The 24,960-nt window shown below is 35.1% G+C and overlaps 1 protein-coding gene across 1 annotated transcript; it reads right to left on the bottom strand.

Annotated features, from left to right (window-relative positions):
- Window positions 1-4,260: 4,260 nt before the first annotated feature.
- LOC140170181 (uncharacterized) lies at window positions 4,261-23,707 on the bottom strand. The gene is made up of 4 exons (XM_072193510.1): window positions 23,566-23,707; window positions 7,473-7,690; window positions 6,290-6,472; window positions 4,261-4,808 (listed from the first exon to the last, which is right to left on the bottom strand). Exons 1-4 carry the CDS (start codon window positions 23,615-23,617, stop codon window positions 4,359-4,361), a joined length of 903 nt encoding a protein of 300 aa, XP_072049611.1. The 5' UTR covers window positions 23,618-23,707; the 3' UTR covers window positions 4,261-4,358.
- Between the last annotated feature and the right edge of the window lie 1,253 nt (window positions 23,708-24,960).

The raw sequence follows: 24,960 nt of genomic DNA on the forward strand, positions 1-24,960 counted from the left end.
CCATTACTCTGCCCTTAAACAGCTAAAAGTAATATCATGCTAATATTATGATACAGATGCTTTTGAGTGATTCTCAACTTTAATTTTCTCTCTTTTACAAAAGTATTGACTTTTATAGCATTTTTCAAACTTTTTCGGATATAAAATGTATCTATTAATGACAACATTGGTGGCGCTATTTAATTACCGGAAATTACGCTTTCAAGCTTTTAATACAAATAATTCCTTTTATTTTTTTGATAAAATATGTTTATAAAATTTTCTTGTTGCTTGTTTCATTTATTCCAGCTGTTTCAATGGCAGTATTAATCACCTACCCCTTGCAAATGCAGAAATAGGATTTAGGATAAATAGCGCCATCTATAGTTTGTATTTAGTTAACAATGAAGCCAATTCTATATTCATCAAACAACCGTGTATAGTGTATTCTGATATGGTGTGAAAATCTTCTTTGGCTTGTAAATTGTATTCGAGGCTGTATACGCTCTTGAAATTAAGGCAGCGCATATCGCCTGCTCAGCGCCAGAATTGGGTAAGTGCAATAGCTGCCCTGTGAACATTTGACAATTTACACACATATACTGTACTCACCTAATATACATGGCAGCTACACATGGAAGCTATTGCACTTACCCACTTCTGACACTGAGCAATCAACATACTAGACAACTCATCGCAGAATTTGCAAGTTTCTTAAATTGCAAATTGCAAATAGTGTAAGAAGTCGCTAATCCACGGTCGCCTCGTTGAATGAGGTTTAAACACAAACAAATTACAACAGAACACTCTACACGATAGGTTAACGTAACATTAATGTAATCTTATTTTCAACATCAACACATTTACCTTTTAAATTTGTATATGCTACTGTTGAAGCATCAAAATAATCACAGCTGCACCCACAGTTATGTAAATGTAGTATCACATGGTAAAACATGGGATTGTGGTTTTCTATCCATTGGAGTGTAGCATCTCATATGGTGATAACATTATTTATTTAGTGGGAAATACAGCAGTTTCCTTAGAGGGTGATTGAAGAGGTGGAAAGCTCTGGGATCCATCATTAAACCAAAAGTGACTGCACCCAGGAGATAAAACGAAGATTGGCAATAGCTCGAGATGTAATCTCAAACTTGACTAAACTGTTCACGTACAAATGGTTAGGAGCACCAAACCTAAAGAGCAACCAATATCGCATATCAGAGCCCCAGGAGCAACTAAACATCAAGACATCGTTTAAAATTATCTAGCACTGTGTTGTTGGTTTCGAGACTGGTCTTGAGACTAGCTAAACCTGTTCATGGTTTCGGTTACGTTCTCGGATCTGTTAGTATCGGTCTTTGTCTTGGTGTCGGTCCTCCTGGTCTATGTTTAAGGTTTTAAAAATTGAATAAAAGTTAACAAAATCCAATTTCATTTCGGTATCAGTCTTGCCTACAACATTGTTATCTAGCATAGAAAATACAGCTATCATAACTAGGAAATGAATTATGTGCAATTTTTAGCTTAATAAAGTGACAAAATTGCTTTTTTCACATGTTTTTTGCTATATTTCGAAAAATAAGACGAATTTCAAAAAAATAAAAAAAACCTTCCCTAAGTTCATGTATCTTTTCAATGAAAAACTAACTAATTTTTTTTTACTCCGAACGGATTTTTTTTAAGTTGTCACAAAAAATTGGCGTAAAAAGTGCATTTTTTTATTTTTTCAAAAACTCGAGATTTTTGAACAAATCTGACGTCACCATGGGATTCCTTGACTCATTTCCTTTCCAAAAATGTATAGTTTTATATACTTTGGAGATACAATTCAAAAATATTGATGCTCGAAAAGGTCCGTGTTCTCTCCCATTACTCTGCCCTTAAACAGCTAAAAGTAATATCATGCTAATATTATGATACAGATGCTTTTGAGTGATTCTCAACTTTAATTTTCTCTCTTTACAAAAGTATTGACTTTTATAGCATTTTTCAAACTTTTTCGGATATAAAATGTATCTATTAATGACAACATTGGTGGCGCTATTTAATTACCGGAAATTACGCTTTCAAGCTTTTAATACAAATAATTCCTTTTATTTTTTGATAAAATATGTTTATAAAATTTTCTTGTTGCTTGTTTCATTTATTCCAGCTGTTTCAATGGCAGTATTAATCACCTACCCCTTGCAAATGCAGAAATAGGATTTAGGATAAATAGCGCCATCTATAGTTTGTATTTAGTTAACAATGAAGCCAATTCTATATTCATCAAACAACCGTGTATAGTGTATTCTGATATGGTGTGAAAATCTTCTTTGGCTTGTAAATTGTATTCGAGGCTGTATACGCTCTTGAAATTAAGGCAGCGCATATCGCCTGCTCAGCGCCAGAATTGGGTAAGTGCAATAGCTGCCCTGTGAACATTTGACAATTTACACACATATACTGTACTCACCTAATATACATGGCAGCTACACATGGAAGCTATTGCACTTACCCACTTCTGACACTGAGCAATCAACATACTAGACAACTCATCGCAGAATTTGCAAGTTTCTTAAATTGCAAATTGCAAATAGTGTAAGAAGTCGCTAATCCACGGTCGCCTCGTTGAATGAGGTTTAAACACAAACAAATTACAACAGAACACTCTACACGATAGGTTAACGTAACATTAATGTAATCTTATTTTTCAACATCAACACATTTACCTTTTAAATTTGTATATGCTACTGTTGAAGCATCAAAATAATCACAGCTGCACCCACAGTTATGTAAATGTAGTATCACATGGTAAAACATGGGATTGTGGTTTTCTATCCATTGGAGTGTAGCATCTCATATGGTGATAACATTATTTATTTAGTGGGAAATACAGCAGTTTCCTTAGAGGGTGATTGAAGAGGTGGACAGCTCTGGGATCCATCATTAAACCAAAAGTGACTGCACCCAGGAGATAAAACGAAGATTGGCAATAGCTCGAGATGTAATCTCAAACTTGACTAAACTGTGGAAAAGTAAACTTCCTTCATCCCTCAAGGTTCGTTTGCTAAAATCAACAGCATTTGCTGTGGCATCAAATGGATCTGAATCCTGGCCGATGAAATTATCTGACAGGAAGAGACTGGATTATTTTGAGCTGTGGTGCTATCGACGGATCCTGAGGATTCCATGGACTGCGAGGAAAACAAATGAGTGGGTTCTTCAAGAGCTTGGAGTTCAGAAGACTTTGCGAGCCGATATCATTTCTAGAAAGTTATCATACTTTGGCCACATCACCAGCCATCACTGCCCTCAGAAAACAATTGTCCAAGGAATGGTTGAGGGAAAACACAAGAGAAGCAGACCTGCAGCGAACTGGCTTGACGACATCACAATTATCACTGGCCTGAGCATCACTGAGGCTACCAGGGCTGCCGCTGACCGCATTCGATGGCATACTCTCATACGAACTACACCTGCTTATACGTGTATGCAATGTGACCTTAGAGAGAGAGAGACAGCAGGTTGACTTGCGTCATCTATGCTTGCATGTTCACGTACAAATGGTTAGGAGCACCAAACCTAAAGAGCAACCAATATCGCATATCAGAGCCCCAGGAGCAACTAAACATCAAGACATCGTTTAAAATTATCTAGCACTGTGTTGTTGGTTTCGAGACTGGTCTTGAGACTAGCTAAACCTGTTCATGGTTTCGGTTACGTTCTCGGATCTGTTAGTATCGGTCTTTGTCTTGGTGTCGGTCCTCCTGGTCTATGTTTAAGGTTTTAAAAATTGAATAAAAGTTAACAAAATCCAATTTCATTTCGGTATCAGTCTTGCCTACAACATTGTTATCTAGCATAGAAAATACAGCTATCATAACTAGGAAATGAATGTGCTCTATAGGCACAGTGGAAGATAAGAAAAAAAGTTAGATGTCGGTAGATTAGAATATAAGGCAAAAAAAGGTTTGCCAAGGAAAAATCAAGGTTTGTCTCAGTTGCCATTGGCCAAAAACACCATAATTTTATATCTTGCTGTTTTTTATTAGTCGAAAAAAATGCTACACGGATGCAGCATTTGTTTATTGCATTTTTGGCTCAGCTGTTTTTCGGCACCCAAATTTTTATTTTTTTCACGACGATTTAAAAAAAGGAAATAAAAAATGCCAATTTTAAAACCAAATGCGTGCGGGCAGCCAAGACCAACCTTTTTGGAGGGACTAAAGCAAAGGTATTATAGTAGACTACTTGTAAGAAACACAGAGGCAATGGACATTTGTTGTTTTAAACAATTAAAATGCTAAAGGTAATTAACTTTGATTTTCAGTGATTTATTATAGTATGTTTGTTTTCAAAATTAAATCACACTGAAATAATAGAATGCGCGAAACCTATGTTTTCTTAATTTGGGCGCTGTACTGGAAGTGACCAACGTAATTTTTCACTTGAGGATCATACTCCCCAGCCCAACAAATAATCAGCACTTGGAAACTCTGATATTCCCCAGATTCGGTTGTCAGAAAGACGTTATTATTCGGAAGCTGCTTTCCATCAAATCCAATAACAGTGGCCCCATCTACCTCACACGGAGGACCACTGCACAGGTACTGTGCGTAAGAACTCTTGCCATCTGTGGCGGCGACGCTGCTGGTTATCTCGTAGTTGTCGGTTGTCTGGGAGTTTTTGCAGAAATTGACCGTAAGAAGAGCACTCTGGTGATACTGTATTGATTGGATGTGCAATATATTGACGATTTCTGTTAGAATCTCCATGTCTTGGTCGCGCTCATTGGTCGATGGCTTCGGTTTTGGTGCTCGAGCTGGCCGGTTGCTATGCATTGCCTATATGAATATGAATAAATGAATCCATAATTTTGTAATTGTTAAATTTTAGTTACGAAAGCCAGACGAAGGGGACAAGGCCAGTCCATACTACTTTGACATTTTGCGTGAAGTTTGTCTTTGCGATAAATATTGAAAATGAAATAAAAGCCCGAGCCGGACAAAGCTATACGTAGCCATGGTAGCAGGTAGCGCTATTTGCAACGGTAGGCAATGAAATGAACTCTATGCATGATTTTTTTTTAAACGGGAACAACCATTTTTCTGAAGGGTCATTAAAAACCGAAAAAGGGTAAAGTTAGGGTTTAGGACATTTTAAGTTGGGATTAGGTAAACGGCTTAAGTTTGTTCAGCTTATATAAGACTCATAACACTGTGTATTGATATAAAGTCTGCACAAAAGGTAACGCAGCTGTTATAAATACGCCTATAGCTTCAGAACTGATAATTGTTTTCACAATATTTCAACACAAAAAGAAGGATGATTTATTTACGCGCATTTCGATATCCCATTTGACCAATTTTGTTCAATATTAACAATACAGCAGTGTTTTGAAAGAAAGATACCCGAATTTAAAAGTTGCAGCTATTTTTATTGATTTAAAGTAAGCGCGAAAAGATAATGGCGTGCTATACGGCTACAGTGCTGGCATAATAACCATTGATTGCTGTAAACTGTAAACTTTTAAATTCGGGTATATTTCTTTAAAAGCACTACTAAGTTGTTAATATTGAACGAAATGTAACAAATGGGGTATAAAAATGCGCGTAAATAAATTATCCTTCTCTCTATATTAAAATATTGTAAAAACAATTATTAGTTCTGAAGCTATAGGCGTATTTATAACAGATGGCGTGCACGCTGTTGGGCGCTATGCTTACGATAGTTGTGCGTTGCGTAATGCGTGACTACGAATAGGGACTTTATTGATGCGCGCAATAACAAAAGCCGAATAATTTCCGAACAAACTTTAGGGTTAGGATTAGCATGAGGGTAATGGTGGGCTAGCATCTGGGTTATGGTAAGTTTAACAGTTAGGGATATGCTGCGGTTCAAAGTAAGTATAAGTGAAAAGTCTTGCCCCCTCTTGCCCCCCTGTGGGATGGTGACCGCCACGACATTTAAGACTTTTTGTGTTTCTGACCAAATGTACATTATATTTTGCTGTTTTAACATAAAAAGTGCCAATTTTTGCGCGCTGCGCGCGAATTTATTTACTTTCTGTACCATATTTCACCAGTTTAGCTTCAATATGGCATAATTTTTCGCGCGCTGATTTTGTCGCCAAATGGTGCCCCCTTAAAATGTGTCTTGCCACACCCCCCCCCTCTGAAAAAGTGCTGGCTAGGCCGCTGAAGAAGAGATCCTCGTGTCGGTGTCCTTGGAAGTAACACAAACACAACTCGGCAACATTGGAGTTAAGTGTTAAAACGAACTAAAACAAACATAATTATTGTTTGTATTATAGTCTGCTACTTACCATGTACTTGGCGTGTGATGCCAAAGGTCGGATTTTAATGTCAACAGAAAAAACGATGGAATCTACTTCCCCATTAGTGGCTACCAGATACATGTCTGTTGTACTCGTCCAGTTACTGATTAGGCATGTGGCGTGTTTATGCCCCATGGAGTCAGTGTTGTTACATAGAGATTCATTACTACCCTAATAGAGTAAATATTGACATAATATAATCAGGGGTGTTACTCGCCCAGTAACTGAGGAGCTGTGCAATAATTATGAGCTCGGGTGGGGTAAAATTTACAAATGGCCTGCCAAAAGTGCCCCCACCCCGCCACAAATTACTTGCCCAACCCTCGGGCTGCCAAAAAATCTTGCGAGCGAGCAGGACATTGTGTACGTCGTATATTTGCATATCTCTGTAGTGTTTTCCTAAGCCTTTTAGAGTCTGTTATGTAAAAGGTGCTCCGTAAATGTGCTTGCCCTTCAACACCCACCCCCATCCCCACCCAAAAAAATCCTCCCTAGGGACCATAATTATTGCACAGCGCGTGATTTAAGAAAAGAACTTAAATCGTAAGCAACAATAATCATAGTATACCAAAAAAAACGTTTTTAAACAAGTATGAACGGACGTACACGTATGAAGGGGCGAATGAACGGGCGCAAGGTGTACGGCGTATGGAAGATCCTCTCTAAAGACGACATTTTCATTTACTTTTTCCATGAAACGCGCCAACAATAAAAACACCGCAATGCATCTTAAACCATCGCCCCGTATTGAGCCCGTTTCAAATGGAGGCGGGAAAGCGCTCTGGAGTAAACGAGTAGCTCAATTTGTCTTTGGTTGAAATCATTGAAGTACAGGACAAATGTGTTGATTTTCTTATAGAGTTTTGATTTCACCAATTTTATACGCTGGCGAAGTTATGTAATAATCGGATAATTACCATAGCAATAAATTGAACCATATCAAGCTGATCACTTGCACGTGTAAGATTATTATCTTTGAAAAGACCAGTATTTTATTCAATCTATGATTGCAGACATACACAGCTGATGATTGCAACCTGCTTGTAGTGCTGCGCGATATGTTCAAAATTGTTTTAACCTATGCTATGGTAGTTAAACCAATTTGTTACGTAACTTCGCCAGCGTATTTTGGGTAATGTGCGCTGTTTATGTAGATGAATTTGAGTTTTACCTTACTCGGCGAGTCCACTATATAATAGCCGATGACACCGAACGATTTGTCCCAGGATGGATTGTTATTAAGCAACATGGTCGCGTTGACGGCGTGGTTGTTGAAGCGACTACATAAAGTAGCTCTGAAGATCTTTGATTCTTTCTGTAGAAGAGTAGTTTCGGAAGTTGTGATGTATCTTGTTGCCACGTCGACTAAAATTTGGTCCGCAAATGTCACTAGATTTAGATATATGAAATTACAAAACGATAAAAATTTAACACTACAATGAGTGCCCATTTTAACTGTGCAATTGCAATGTTCGACAAACCTTTGCATAAAGTCATTAATTTGTCTGAATCAGTGATCATATGGCATTTAAATAAAAGCACTAAATTTAATACACACGTGACCCATGGGCGCCGCCATACCAAGACCACGAAGTGATCAGTAGATATGCTACAATGGTAAGAGATAGGACATTTTCAGACAAATGTCATCAAAACTGTTGAAAATGTATAAGGCATTTACACATTTTTACACATTGGGGAGTTTTGCTTTTTAGTATATTATTAGTATAATATTACAAAGTTGCAAAAAAATGTGTATTTGTAACGTTTTTGGCTACAGTGCCTGCTGTCACTGCCACAATTTGCCGTTGCTACTGTCGCAAAGAAACGTGTAAGTGCAGTAAAATGTAAAATGTCGAACATATAGGCGTAGATCCCGGAGGATGGGGGGTTCCCCCAATATTTTGCCAGGCGGGATGGTCCATATAATCATCCCCGCCCGTATTGACGCCTGTTTGTAGGTTTCTAACCAAATTAACCTCATATTTGGCAATTTTAACCCGAAAGTGCAAATTTATTCCATATTTGCACCATATTTTATCAGTTCAGCTTCAATATGGCAAAATATATTAGTGATTGGCGCGCAAAAAGTACCATAAACTATTCTGTCGCCAAAATGTGCTGGATCCACAATACTTCAAGATTTTTTTTTCCATTCCCCATCTCCCCCATGTCAAACTGATGTCGAACTACATACCACTGTCCTAAATCGTCCGTAATATTATGGGTTTTTTTGTCCGATTTATTGTTATTTCGTGACTTGATTTGAACATCATTCTTCAAACCGGAGATCGTAATTCCTTTTGGCATCATCACCAAATTAACAATTAACTATTTGAATTAATTATAACCTTAATTACCAGTAAACAAAAGCAGGAATGTCACCAAATTCTTCTCAATCGCCATTATTGTCGTTGTCCTTATCTAGGTAATAGATACTTTATTATTCGTCGGAAAGATAGATGAGCGAAATCATGTCCAACATTAATATTCGTGTGCTAGAAGTGTGATGTTACATCACGAGTGTTATTAACTTTGATTTCCGAGTAAAGTTCACTGTTTCAAGAACATTATTTGCACGTAGGCAGGGGCAAAGTGTATGCATATATGTGGTCCAAGGTTATGTTAAACATACAATGAAAGATAAACAAATCAACTTGACGCGTACATATCCTTAAAAAAATTGAAAACAAATTTGGAACGCTGTCAGCTAGAATTGCTACTGGTGTGTTCATACCAAAATGTCATTATTGACTAGTTAACAACAGGTGGATGCATCGTGTGAGCATACAATATGCCCTATAGGCACTGTGCCTTGTCTGGACATGAAGGTCTCAGTATATATCATTTTTGCACCAAGCTATGTTCACTTCAAGTTTTACTTTGTTCTAGACTCTGGTTATCATTGTTATATGTTTCTGTTGGGGGAATGGTTAGTTGGCGAGTTATGTGGCGGTGAGTTAAGGGCGAGTTACTGTTAGACCATTGGGCGAGTTACTGTTAGACCAATGGGCGAGTTACTGTTAGACCATTGGGCGAGTTACTGTTAGACCATTGGGCGAGTTACTTTTAGACCAATGGGCGAGTTACTGTTAGACCATTGGGCGAGTTATGGTTAGACCATTTAGCGAATTTAATTTGTAATTTAAATTAACAAATTTAAATTTACAAATGGAAACATTTTTTTGAAGTTGAATTTCTACTTTTTGCATGATTGTAAATTTGTAATACTCAATGGTGTACAGCATGTGAACTTAAGACTAACCTGGAAGAGCTTTAATTACAGTAAAAGATAAGTTTTTGTATAATAAAACCGGAGATCTCTGGTTTTATTCAGAGTTCACTGATCGAGTGGTGGCTAAACACATTGCGTGCATTAATGAATCATTCAATCGTCTTGTTTGTTCGTCCTAGCTGTGTGAAACTACGCCAATATTCATGATAATAAGATGATCGGCGAGCTAACACACACATTGTATAGGCGCTGGAATGAAATAGCAATTTTCCTCGTTTCACCTCACTTGTTTGGCTTAAAATTAAAAGAGGACAATGTGATCAGTGAAAACTAACATTTTAAAAATAGGAATCTATTCTTTATACAAATCACACATTATGGCTTTAAAGGAACTGACCAAGATCCAAATTTCCAACCTTTCCTTTTTTCCACACTTGCAAACTCAACAACATCTTTGACCAACTCATCATGCCCTCTACGGCGACTGCTGATATAATTGAAGACCAAATTAAAAAGACTAGTTTGCGTTGGACGTTATGGTAAAGGCGCGACTTGATCGGTTGCTGATCTGCGCAGTACAGCATTTTGGTCGAGTTGAGAGGACGTCATATGAAAACTAGTCTTTTTTTTTTTTTTTCTTCAATAATAAAAACAAGCAGAAAACAAGGATGGGCTGCCAATCTGAAGAAGCTACCAGTACGGTAGTGAAATGGCACTAAAATTTGAGTAAATATCATCTTTTACTTCCTTTTCCTTAGAACTAGATACAAAGAATACCAATATACAGTATTCATTGAATATTCCAAAGATTTGATGTTATTGATTCCCATGATCTGTGACATGAAAACACAAGAAACTATTTGGGTTCAGTGAATCTCACTCCCCCCATGCAAACACACCCCCACCCCCCCACCCCCATACACAAAACAACTTAATTTTTGGGGTTTTTTTTGATAGAATTCTGATGCTTAGTTTAGTCATATAATCAGAATGACCCCAAAATGATCATGCCATTTCTTGTCTTCGTTCAGTAATCATTCCCACCAAATTTCATGAACATACAACGATCTATGGCGATTTGACCTTGGGTGGTCCCAAAATGACCGTCACATTTTTTGTCTCGCTTCAGTGTTCGTTCCCACCAAAATTCATAAACCTGCAACAATCTATAGTGATTTGACTGCAGATGATCCTGAATGACCCCAAAATTACCGTAACCCAACTCCCACGCTCTACCCTACCCACCACACCTTAACCCACCCCAAGCTACAGTATAACTGCTTTCCACCCTGTTCCTACACTACACCACCACCATCTTAGTGTATAATTATCCACCCAAAGGTCTAACAGTAACTCGCCAATTGGCCTAACAGTAACTCGCCCAATGGTCTAACAGTAACTCGCCCATTGGTCTAACAGTAACTCACCCATTGGTCTAACAGTAACTTGCCCAATGGTCTAACAGTAACTCGCCCAATGGTCTAACAGTACATTAACTCGCCTAACGGTCTAACAGTAACTCGCCCAATGGTCTAACAGTAACTCGCCCAATGGTCTAACAGTAACTCGCCCATAACTTACCGTCACTTAACTCGCCATTTATCCATCCCCCCTGTTGGTATTTCAAATTGCTTCTTTGCACTAAAAACAACAGCTTGAATTATTTTCATATAATCACATGAGGAAAATTGATGAAGTGAGAATAAGTGAAAATAAAACTGCGCGTTTTAAGTTCACATTATATTGAGTTCCAGCGTATACTACATGTATGGACATTTTCATTATCTATATCAATATATTATTGAACATTAACGCCTTGATGTTTTGCAAAAGTTCATTCTACAAATCATATACTTTGCAAACTTGCTTAATTTATTGTTGTTAATGAGTTATGTACGTTTTACAAAAGTGTTGTTGTTTCAGACCTCTTTACAACGTAACTCAAGAACCGCAACACCTATAAAAGTGTATCTGTGATATTTATATTCTTCTACACGGTCGCTATGAATTGAGCAATGCAGTTTTTGCCAAAGCTCACTACCATTCGTAAGATGCTGTGAACTACCAAATCACAACAGTTTAAAATAATTAATAACCTTAAGTCGTTTCTCATAGTTCATTGTTCACCCCATTCTTTACATGTCTTTTACGTCACCATTGGACCTGTAGTAATAATAACTGAAAAAGCGACGTCACTTGAATTAGAAAATTTCAAAAGTAACACATTCTTCTGTTTTGCTTTTTGAGATGTTGTTTTCTTTTAGTGCTGAAGTTGCTATTTACTATCATTTTAAAGTCTAGATTTGGTAATAAAATTTATATCAATTTCAGAACGATATAAAATATGAAGAATTAACACAATATTTTCGTATTTCCCGCCGGATATTATTGAAATTTAAATAATGTACTTAACGCTCACCGATGGGTAAACTGGCATATTCCAGTTAAAATCCATAACCCCCCTCCTATCGAAGACATGCTCTATATCTCCCACACAGGGAGTGTGAATTTCAAATGAAAGTGAATGGGTGACTCCATTTGAAATCTACACCCCTGTGTGGACGATTAAATTCATGATATCCATGCACATAGGAGGTGTATTGATTTCAACTGGAATATGCTATGATACTTTCACTCTTTGCCATCTACTAGAACTTAAGTTTTATTTGAGTGTTTTACGGCGACAAAAAGTGTAGTATCTATTAGTATACCTCATAAATATGTATTAGGTAATCCAGACATCGTATTGGTTCTTAACGCCAGCGTCGGGCGGCCCTGATTTGGTAAAACGATCTAACTTGACATTTGGACATTTTGAGATAAATCCATATCTAGGATAATGTGAGGGTGCTCTTTCCATTGGTGACATCTACAAATCACCACCGCGTTTCATTTTGAAGATAGCAGAACCTAACTTGACATTTTTTGTCACTTGTGGTGTATGTAATGTGGTAAAATGAGCTCAAAGTTAGATCATTTTACCACGTTAGCCAACCGCTCTTTTTCAGGGACATACAATATAATATGAAAGCAAACAACGAACACTACATGCTATAGTTTAAAAACAAATTCAAGTCAAAAGGCAAGTTGATTCAAATAGAACTCAATAGCAAACAAGATTGCAAACTCAGAGCAACAATGAGAGCATGCTCACTACCTAGCGCCCTGCGGAAGATTTAGTTTAAGTCTTCCACAGTGGTAGTATGAGTTTCGAATTGGATATACTATTGGGTAACTTGGGGTTCAAATTTGATTACCATGACAGATTACATTCAAAATACATACTCCACCTGTGGAACATGTTTCCACAATCTTCTATAGAGGTAGTGTGGATTTTAAATGGAATAGCCCAATGCCATATATTTCCACAGGAAGTCGGATATGCACAGTTCAATAATAAGTTCAATGTCTACGTCTACTTCCCTGCAATACAAACGCAGTATGTCAATACAATGTACAGCCTATTACCGTATATTATAAAGACTTGAGATTATTGTTTATTTAGAGACTAAAGTTGTCGTTTTTAGCAGCTGTTGAAATCTATCGTCTCATATAACACGGGCGACATCATTATTTTACGTAAAACAGCGAGGAGAAGCCGAGTTATTATGACCATTTACTATTGAATACTTTAATTCTAATAAACATCAGTATCATTGAGTTCAACGGAATGCATTCATCATGATTAAAACGTTTTTATTTATCAAAACTCGACTATGGCATAGTCTATTAGAGTATTGGTCAGGAATAATACTGAATGATTTATTAAGGTGTGTCTTGGGCTAACAGTGGCCAGCAAATTCAGTGAGAAAAAAATCACCGTTTAAAAATTTCATGCATAAACAAAAGTTGCACTTTTCTAAATTAGCGGCAAGACGATATATCGATCACTTCACCGCTGGGAGTTTAATTCAAATCAATTCGGAGCGGTGCTGCTCTGACGTATGAGAACACAATACGAATTTGGAACGGTGCTGAGCGGCAAGAGTGGCTTTCAGATTAATGCCGCTGCCACTCAGCGGTGTGCCGTTCCGCTTGCAGACAAGTCCAAGCAGCAATACTTGGGAACTAGGTTGACCAACAGCAGTAATGAACTCTTGACCTATTATGCCTTATGTGTTTAAGAGTAGTATTGCGTACCAATCAAAGAAAATCAAAAATAGTTGGCAGACTTCAAAAAATGGAATTTCTTCTTACTTTATATCAGGATGCAACTTTGGTCAAAGTCTACAAAAATCAAAATAATTTTTTCACTGCACCTTCGTTACCATAGCAACGGCCAAAACATCAAAATGACCGGTTTTAGACTATTTCGGCACTTTTACAAGGCTAAAAAATAACAAGTTTCAGGATTCACCATATAAAGGAAAAATAGAAGTAAACCTTGAGAGTTCCACGACATAATTGGCAACATCTAAGCTTTCTAAAAATACAGTTGTTTTAACAAACAGTCTGTCCTACTTGAGATATTCCATTGTTTCAAATAGGGGTGTTTTTCGTAATTTTTGACTTTCTAAAATATAGCAATATTCAATGAGCTGTAACCCCCAAAGTGGTGCTTTTTATATGTTATATTTTTCTGTGTGGCTGGACTAGATAGTACTGTACCCAAATAAATTTAAAAAAAAGTTCTGGTAATTTTAATATAGACAAACAGTGTTGCCATAAAGATAGGTATTTTTCCATAAAATAAGAGTTAGACCAGGTTAAAAATGTTACCACACATGAAAGGAAACATTCTCACATAGTTTTTCTGGACCAGTTTTTCATGAGCAACAAGAATTTATGAGGTAAAAATAAAAACCATGTATCCTGAGAACTTCCTGTGAGGGCGCTTTATTCAAAATGGCTGCCAAAATCCAATGAAAAGCTACTATACGTTTAAAAAGGTCGCATAAAAGATAAAAGTGACTAGATTTCGGATTTGTATTGATGAAAGTAATGTATAACTATGTCAGGGTATTAATAGAATGGTACCAACAGGTCACAGTTGGGAACGCTTTTCAAAATGGCCGCCAAAATCCAAAGAAAAGCATATATATGGTTAAAATAGTCACTTATGAGGTATGATTGCAGTGGCGTAACGTCATAGGGGCACGGGGTTACATGGCCCCCAATCGATCTGAATTTTAAGAATCCAAAAAAACGGACTGCCGCCCATATTGGTTGGTGCCCCCTCCCATATGATAACTGGTGCTACGCCACTGTATATGCTTGACCAGATTTTGGTTAAGCATTGATAGCAGTAATCTAAATATACGTCAAGATATTAATAGGAAGGTGCCAGGAGGTCACAGCTGAGGGCACTTTTCAAAATGTCGGACCAACATAGTACACCGTTAAACTTAAAATAGTTACTTAAAAAGAGGTATAATTGACCAGATCTTGAATTAATTTTGATCCCAGTACAGTAAAATTAAGTCAGTGTAATAATAGGAAGATACCGGGGGTCACAATTGAGGTTGCCTTTCAAAATGGCCACCAAAAAGAGCTGCATGATATCAGCCACAAAGCCACAGATAAAAGTGTTAAGAAAGAAAATTGTCTTTGATAAGAGAATGTAATAGTTGTCTTTGATGAATCATTCAATAGTTGTCTTTGATCATTGTCACCTCTAAGCAAGTGTTTCAAAGTGCTATATAGCGAGCTACAAAGTGCTATATAGCGAGTCAAGATGGCTAATATGATCACCAAATCTCCAAAATGACCACCAGAGAATTGTCCCTCTGTATTGACTATTGACAAAGGGCAGGATATTTACTTCATACTCTTCTTGGTTTCACTGAATTATTTTATTGTGTGTTTATCTTCGAGATCACTCACATCGATATCACTACATTAAGAAAATTATTCTTCATTATCTAGCCTATCTGAAATCAAAGCGGCATATAGGTCATATATATCTTCTTTTGTGAAAACGTTGCATTCTCTGAAAAGAAGATAGCTGCACTTTCAGTCTGCTAAAACCTTTTCCTTCTTTGACACCAATAGACTGCTTTGTTCTCGATGTTGGTAAAGAAACTGTTGAAATCACAAGACAACTGTGATTACCTGGCGATAACTTTGGATGTCATTATTGTCATACCTCTTGTTTGTCTCTCAACATACTTGATGCTTTATGTCAAGGAAAAATGCAACAATGATCAATTGTCTTGCATAGGCCTACTGGCAAAAGCAGAAATCCTCATACATGACTGGTAGGTGTAAATGTCCTGACTAAAGTCATCAGGTCAACGGCACATGCAATGCCAGTTGCCTCTGCTGTAACTTCAAGAAGCAAAGTTAAAAAGTGACACACTGGCCTATTCAAAACAACACGGACTAGACATCTGGTTTGAGAGTGGTAAATGGCTAATTTGTGTGTGCCTTTGATTTAAAAGAAAAGGAACAAAAGAAAACTGAAACAAAAGAGCTGACAAAATACAAGTTATGAAAAGTACAGAGAAGTAAAACTGAAATAAATATTGCTTTAAAATAAAGCTTCATCGAAGAAACTGTGTAGTCTCTTTGTTGCGCTTGTTGGAATCTTTTTGCACATCGTATAGGCCAATTAATTTGTCACTTTTAAAACTGGACCTTCGTCTATTCAATTGCTTGTAACTTTTCTTCTTGAGGTCACGTTGGATTCAATGTGGTGTCATAATGTGAAGGATTAGATAGTGCATCTATTACAAAAACCAATTTACCCCAATATGGTTAAGTTTTGAAATAATTGTGCTTATTTTTCCAAGTGTAACTTGGATCGGGGGGCTCTCAACTTTAGAAGTGACGGGTATGTGCCTACCGGTGTCGCGAAGTAGGGGCCTATCGGTAACAAAGCGTTATTTAAAAAAAGGGGTCATTGGGTACAAACAAAATAAAAAAGGGGGTCATTGGGTATAATATTTTGAAAAAAGGGGTCATTGAGTATAAGATTTCAAAAAATGGGTCATCGGGTAGAAATTTTTGAAAAAAATGGAGCAAAATTTGAAAGTTTTGACATTATTTTGTTGCATTTTGATGATGTTCTTCTAGGAATGACAGGCACATACCGTCGCTTCCAAAGTTGAGTGGCCCCCTGGGGTAAGGATACTTTCTTAGTGCAGTATATTTAGTTAATATGTTGCCCTTTGTGAACATAAATTATTCCTGTGGACATTTTAGTGGTCATCTTGACTTGGTGACTCGTTCTTTTGCACCCTCAAAACGATAACTTAGAGGTGACAATGATTGAAGACTACGATTACATCAAAGACAACTATTTCAATGTTTCAAATATTTTTTCAATAACATTATCTGAGGCTTTGTGGCTGATTATACTGTACTTTGATAAATATTAATCCAAATTCAGTTCAATTATGCCTCTTAAGAGCTCTTGAACATAATTTTTTAGAAGTGGCTCTATACCTCAAAAAATAGATTTTTCTGATATTTTGTGCAATGATGCATGTTAGGGTGTTGACTACTTGTGTGACTAAAAAAAATTAAAAAATCGGCTCGTTGCCATGGAAACGGCCAAAACCCAGATTCTGTCATTTTGGCCCAAATTGGCAGTGAAATTAGTTAAAAAACATGTTATTTCAAGTGTTCGCTGCAACTAAGCCATATAATGCTGGTACATTACATGAAGTTCTTGTGAAAGGACATCTATTCATCTGATGATTAGCATATTTAGAGGTCAATAAGTTATTCTTAAGGGTACGTGCAGAGCCCATCTGTCCGGTGTGTTTTCACTTTTTCATAAAATGTCATTTTAGCACCTAAAATATCATCATGAAAATCAACAACCCGGTGTTCCCAGGATTCTGTCCATTCTAGTGTGGGTAGTACAAGCTAGGTACTTTACATTTTAGTCAAAATCAGCTTGGGCAAATGTTACTTCTAAATACAGTGTTGCCAGAAAAACCGGTATTTTTGCAGATTGACATTTTGTCAAATTACACCTTTTTGTCACAATTATGTGCATTTTGACAAATATTTTCCTTCAAGGTGAATCCAAACAACACTTTTTCGTCTTTGTAAATATCTAAATACTGAAAATTCAAAATTAGTGTTGCCAGAGTTCTTGATAAAACTCCCAATATTAGTATTTTACTTATAGTATGATTTGTTGTTGATGGTTTGATTGGGAAATGCTTATTTCTAATTTTAATACATCGAATGTACATAGTATAGATTGTTATATGAATGTTTAAACACCTGAGCACAAAGTAAGTGTTGCCAGAATTCTTAATAAAACACCCCGGGAAAACACCCAAAATCATAATGCCACGATCCAGTACTCTCACGCTAAAGTTGACAACGTCAACATTTGGTTTACTATCATCAATAGCTTGTCCTAAAAAGCATATTCAAATTTTGAAAACCCCACGGTTCTAGTATTATCTAGTGCAAAGTTATTTCTTTGTTTTCTGGATCAATAATAATCAAAAATATCGATATCAATTTCAGCAATAATTAAAAAATATATGAATATATGAATATCAATAATAAACAAAAATATTATCATCAATATCAAAAATATTAACATCAAAAAATATTAACATCAATATCAATAATTATCAAAAATATTACTATTAATATCAATATAATCAAAAATATAAATATCAATTTCAATAATAATCAAGAATATTATTATCAATATCAATAATAATCAAAAATATTAATATCAATATCAATAATAATCAAAAATATTAATATCGATATCAATAATAATGAGAAATATTATTATCAAAATCAATAATGATCAAATATATTAACATCAATATCAATAATACTCAAAAATATTAATATCGATATCAATATCAGTAATAATCAAAAATATTAATATGAATATGAATAATAATCAAAACTATTAATATGAATAATAATCAAATATATTGATATCAATTTCAGTAATAATAAAAAAATATTAATATTAATATCAATATCAATAATAATCAAAAATAATGATATCAATTTCAGTAATAATTAAAAAAATATAAATATCGTTATCAATAATAATCAAAAATATTATCATCAATATCAAAAATAAACAAAGACATTGACATCAATAATATCAATAATAATCAAAAATATTAACATCAATATCAATAATTATCAAAAATATTAATATTAATATCAAAAATAATCAAAAATATAAATATCAATTTAATTAATAATCAATAATATTAATATCAATATCAATAATAATCAAAAATATTGATATCCATATCAAAAATAATCAAAATATTAATATCTATATCAATAATGAGAAATATTAATATCAAAATCAATAATGATCAAATATATTAACATCAATATCAATAATAATCAAAAATATTAATATCGATATCAATAATCAAAAATATTAATATGACTATGAATAATAATCAAAAATATTTATATGAATAATAATCAACAATATAAATATCAATATCAATAATAATCAAAAATATATATTACTATCAATATCAATAATAATCCAAAATATTAATACAAATATCAATTTTAAAATATTAAGATAGTTTTGATTATTGTTGATATTGAAAATTTTGATTATTAGTGTTATTGATATAGGTATTAATATTTTTAAATATGATTGATATATTGATGTGAATATTTTTAATTATTATTGATATTAACACTAGTACTACGAAGTACCACCCCAAGATTTCTTATCCGTAATAAAAAATGCGCACATTTACGCCCCGACCTAAACTAATCATAGATCCATCCTTTGCGCTCATTTGAGTGTAAAATATTTACCAGCACCTTACCTGGGGGTAGGACCGGATGTCAAAGATGACCATAGAGGGGGTGTTGGTGAGGGCCACCAATGGTTTCTACAGTAAAATAAATTATTTTCATTTCGCTCATGTAAAATTTTATAAGCTATTGACTTTTTACTTGTTTGTTTGAGGAGAAAATTCGGTCTTTGAATCGCATTTTTTGTAGAATTTTTAGCCGAAAATCAATTTTGCCAATACTTTTGTACATAGCTGAAATTTTCCAAATTTGCATGGGCGCCCTCACAATATGACGTCACAGCGACATTATGAGATGAATGTTTGTACTTATTGGTATCACTGGGGTAGAGGAGACCCATAGCTATACATTGATTCCAAATATAATGGTATATGACGTTTACAATAATTGAAAATTAAGGGGTTGCAACCCCCCTTCGTAGTCCGTGTTACAAAATATGGCTCAGTAGTTCTAGGGTTAATGTTAATATTTTTGATGATTGTTGATAATGATGTTAATATATTTGATATTATTAATATTATTAATGATAGTAAACCAAATTGATGTTAATACTTTTGATTATTATTTATATCGATATTAATAGTTTTGATTATTATTGATAATGATGTTAATAGGCCTGCATTGATATTAATATTGATGATAGTAAAAAAAAATTGATGTTGGATCGTGGCACATTATAAATATAAATGTATATATGATTTTGGGTGTTTTATCATGAATTCTGGCAACACTTACTTTGTGTTCAGGTGTTTAAACATTCATATAACAATCTATACTATGTACATTCGATGTATGAGAATTAGAAATAAGCATTTTCTAACCAAACCATCAACACAAAATCACTAAACATGCTAAAATGCTAATATTGGGTGTTTTATCAAAAATTTTGGCAACACTAATTTTGAAATTTCAGTGTTTAGATATTTACAAAGACGAAAGAGTGTTGTTTGGATTCACCTTGAAGGAAAATATTTGTCAAAATGCACAAAATTTTGACAAAAAGGCGTAATTTGACAAAATGTCAATTTGCAAAAATACCGGTTTTTCTGGCAACACTGTTATTTAGAAGTAACATTTGCCCAAGCTGATTTTTATTAAAATGTAAAGTACCTAGCTTGTACTACCCACACTAGAATGGACAGAATCCTGGAAACACCGGGTTGTTGATTTTCATGATGATATTTTAGGTGCTAAAATGACATTTTATGAAAAAGTGAAAATACACCTGACAGATGGGCTCTGCACGTACCCTAAAGAATAACTTATTGACCTCTAAATATGCTGATCATCAGATGAATAGATGTCCTTTCACAAGAACTTAATGTGATGTACCAGCATTATATGGCTTAGATGCAGCGAACACTTGAAATAACATGTTTTTTCACTAATTTCACGGCCAATTTGGCCCAAAATGACAGAATCTGGGTTTTGGCCGTTTCCATGGCAACGAGCCGATTTTTGAATTTTTTTTAGTCACACAAGTAGTCAACACCCTAACATGCATCATTGCACAAAATATCAGAAAAATCTATTTTTTGAGGTATAGAGCCACTTCTAAAAAAAATATGTTCAAGAGCTCTTAAGTGACGGTGTACCATATATATGGATTTGGCAGCCATTTTGAAAAGCGTCCTCAACTGTGACCTCATGGTAGCTACCTATTGAAATCTTAATTTAGCGTTACATTACTGACATCAATACTTAAACCAAAATCTGGTCAATTATACCTCATAATTGACTATGGTAACCGTATAATGCTTTTCTTTGAATTTTGGTGGCCATTTTGAAAAGCGTCCCCAACTGTGACCTCCTGGTACCTTCTTATTAATATACCGACTTATTTATACATTACTTTCATAAATACAAATCCATAATCTAACAAATTCTATCTTTTATCCGCCTATTTTAAGAGCATAATTGCTTTTCATTGGATTTTGGCAGCCATTTTGAAAAAAAAGCGCCCTCACAGGAAAGTTTTCAGGATACAGGATGTTTACCTTATACATTCTTGTTCCTCAGTTTCTCCTTTCATGTGTGGGACCTAGCTCATTTTTAACCTGGTCTATTTGGCCATTTTTCAGCATAGCTGTATGATAGGTAATAACAAGATGAGCAACAGCTTCACTGAGAGACGTTTTTCTGGCAACACTGTCATTAAAATATTATCAAATCGTGTCTCACTTTACGGTGTATTGATGCCAATTTCTTTTGGTACATTATCAACCCTAATCAGGATTTTCAGTGAAAGTAAATGCTCAAAATCCATATTTTTCCACACTACCTTATAATGTCAACAATCCTAAAAAGTTCTAAGTTTCTGGCAACACTGCTCTCCAGTAAAACAATTTTTGCAGGGTAGGTAGACCAATACCTTATCTACCTACCCTGCAAAAATAATTTAAAAAAGCACCACTTTGGAGGTTACGTCATTTTTAAAAAGATCATTTTTTTCATAATTAAATTAATGAAAAACCCCCCTTTTTACAAAATGGTGTCTACCATATTGAAATAATTAATTGTTTTGTTTACTTCATTTTTGGAAAGGACAAGGATGGATACTTCATTGTATGGGAGAAGATTATTTTAATTCACGTGCTTCATACAGAAATATGACCTAATATTTAAGCATTTTTCCAGTTGTGAAAAGGATAAAAATAGTGAAAATTGGGTCAATTCATATTTTGGCCGTTACCATGGTAACCATAGATGAAGAGGTAAAATTGTAACCAAATTTATACATGTTGACTCAATGTCTAACCATGTGCAATGTATAAAGAAACTCGATTTTTTGAAGTCTGCCACCACATCTTTGATTTTTATACACAAGGTCTCTTAAACAATTATTAAGCAATATCACGTTGTTTTAGGCCAAAAAAAAAAGGTTCGTCTCAAAGCTGACGCGCGCGTTTGTAAAATCCCACGATTTGACAAAAAACAAATGCGGAAATTTTTTTTATTTCAAAAAAAAAAAAAAAATGTTTTAGTTTTTTCCAGAAAAAAATCGGCGAAAATCAGACTTTTTTCTCAAAATTTTCTCGCCGTGATTCTAAACCAACTATCTCGCTTTTTAAGAAAGTTTCCAAGCAGTGCACTTACTATAAAAATGTTGCTTTATGCCATAAAAGTTCGCCGAATTCAATAAAATGCAGTTCCGACTTCGCCAAAGTGCAGAATTCAGCAGCATTGCAAGCACATGGATGAGTGTAAAAACTCAATAAAAACTGACATTTCATTTCAAATGAGTTCAAGTTTAGGCCAAATATCATTATATTAATCGAATTAGTGGAATATTTTGACTATAAAACATAATTCATGGTCAAATTTTTGTCACTTTTTCTTAGACTCACGCCGGGCCGGCAGTTCAGTGAGTTATTCACAAATTACATGACAATCTATACTGACCTAATCTGATCAACAGAGGGCCAGGTAGGCAATTTTTGTTTAATTTTTTTATTATTTTCGTATTTTCGGGCGTTAAAAAAAATCGCATTTCGCATTTGTTTTTAAATTTCTCGTCAGCTTTGAGACAAACCTTTTTTGGCCTTATTTGAAACAAACTCATATTGACAATAAAAACGAATAAAAACAACCGGCTCTCAACACGCGCTATTCAAAATTCCCGCGCCGAAATTGTCCAGTGCAATGACGTCATGGTTACTTGTGCTCAATTGTTGTCAGCCTTCATTGTATTACTGGGACGTCATTGCACTGGACAATTTCGGGAGACGGTTGTATCAACTCATTTTTATGGTCAATATGAGTTTGTTTCAAATAAAACCACGTGATTCGTGCTTGATAATTAATTTTTATATAAGGCACAATGTTGTGATTGCCGGAGTCATCCTGTAAAATACGTTTATACGCTGCAGCATTAATTTTGATTTATTCACTGGACCACACAAAGTGTTTTTAAATGTGTGACATCTAAATCGGGAATCTTTTAAATTGCAAATGTTTCTTTTTTATGAAATTAATCACTCAAATTGTAAAAGTTGTCAAACACAAATTGAAGCATAAAAGGCAAAAATCCTATGTAGAAAGATACAACATTTATTAGCCCAAAATCTCAAAGATGATAAAAAGGAGTAACACAAATACGCTCGTTTGATATGTAATTATAAGTCTGTATGTTCCTACTTAAAAGAGAACTTGATGAGTAGGTTTTTGATTATACCAAAATGTCTTAGGGGCTTACATTTTTGGACCCGTGTATCAATACCTGCCCTAAATTCCATGCTGCATAACTTGTTCAATACCATTTCTACTTGCACCCCTTTGTATTAGAAGATCATATATGTCTTACCTGATATTATACATGCAGTTAAAGCCAAACTTATGAGTAGTAGACGAGACATGGTGAGTGGTGACTAAATGGAACTGAACTTGCTGCTGCTGATGTTACACCTTTGTTTGATGTATTGACTAAGTGAACATACATAATTATGCATTATATTTATATGCTTCAATAGTGCCGTGTGCAACGTTGTATTGTTGAAATAGTGGGTAATATCCGTGACAATGTAGCATACACGTAATTGCGATTACTCGGTAATTCCCTAGATTTCGCAATGGGTCCCATTCGGTGGACCAATTCTTAAAGCCTCAATTATCTTCACAGCCGTGTCTTTTTTCTTACAGGTTCTTGCTTCTTCTTCATTCTTCTTCTGTAGATATTTGCATTTGCTCTAACACGCACATACTTAAACTGATTTTTACCTGACTTGGTCACATTCATCACTGACCATGCCCATACATGTCACATGAAACTCGTGGGGACAAATGTCACGCATGGGTCATAGGGGGCAAAAACGTCATTTCAACTAAAATGCATCTTCTCCCACAAATTACTAGGAAAGTGATACCATTCGAGTATACGTAGGACAGTGATATACATAGAACAGTGATGCCACTCGATTTGGGGTCAAAGGTAATAAAGGGGGCAATTCCGATGTAAAATCAAATACTTTCAAAATGTATTATTAGCCAAAAAAACATATCACATTAACGGTATGTTCACGTATAAATTTTTATTTATTTATAACATTTTTTATTTATAACATTCGGCCGAAGCCAGGCTAATCCCAATAGTGCTCAGAGGCTACTAAATTTAAGGGACGCCTTCCGGATATGACGGGACAGGGATATGTGAAGAGGTCCGATTTTAGATATAAATTGCTGTTACACAGTATACAGGTGGTGTTTTTTATTTAGGGTCAAAGGTCATTAAGGTGTCACTTCCGGTATTGAACGAAATACCTTGAAAATGCTTTTTCTGACACATATAACTTAGCAGAGTGACTCCACTTGCACACATCCATTGTTAGTATTCCATGCCTTTAAAATGTACACATATTTGGGGTTAAAGATCATTAGGTGGTGACTTCCGATGTAAAACCAAACACCTAAAAAAATGTATAAATGTGGAATTTTTATTTGAGGTCAAAGATCATTAAGGGGTCACATCCTGTATTACGAAATACCTTCAAAATGCTTCTTGTCCCACAAATTACGTAGGATAGTGACGCAAATTGCACATAATGCATTGCTATTATATTACCCAATATCTATGAATCATACATGAGGTCAATGGTCATTAAGAGGTCACTTCCGGTATAAAACCAAATATGTCACGTGCACATAGGCATTGACATTAGCCAATGTATATGGGATTTTCATAGATATTTTGGGAGGTCAAAGG

Source organism: Amphiura filiformis, chromosome 14 (genome assembly GCF_039555335.1).
Source record: "Amphiura filiformis chromosome 14, Afil_fr2py, whole genome shotgun sequence".
In the NCBI taxonomy this organism is placed as follows: Eukaryota; Metazoa; Echinodermata; class Ophiuroidea; order Amphilepidida; family Amphiuridae; genus Amphiura; species Amphiura filiformis.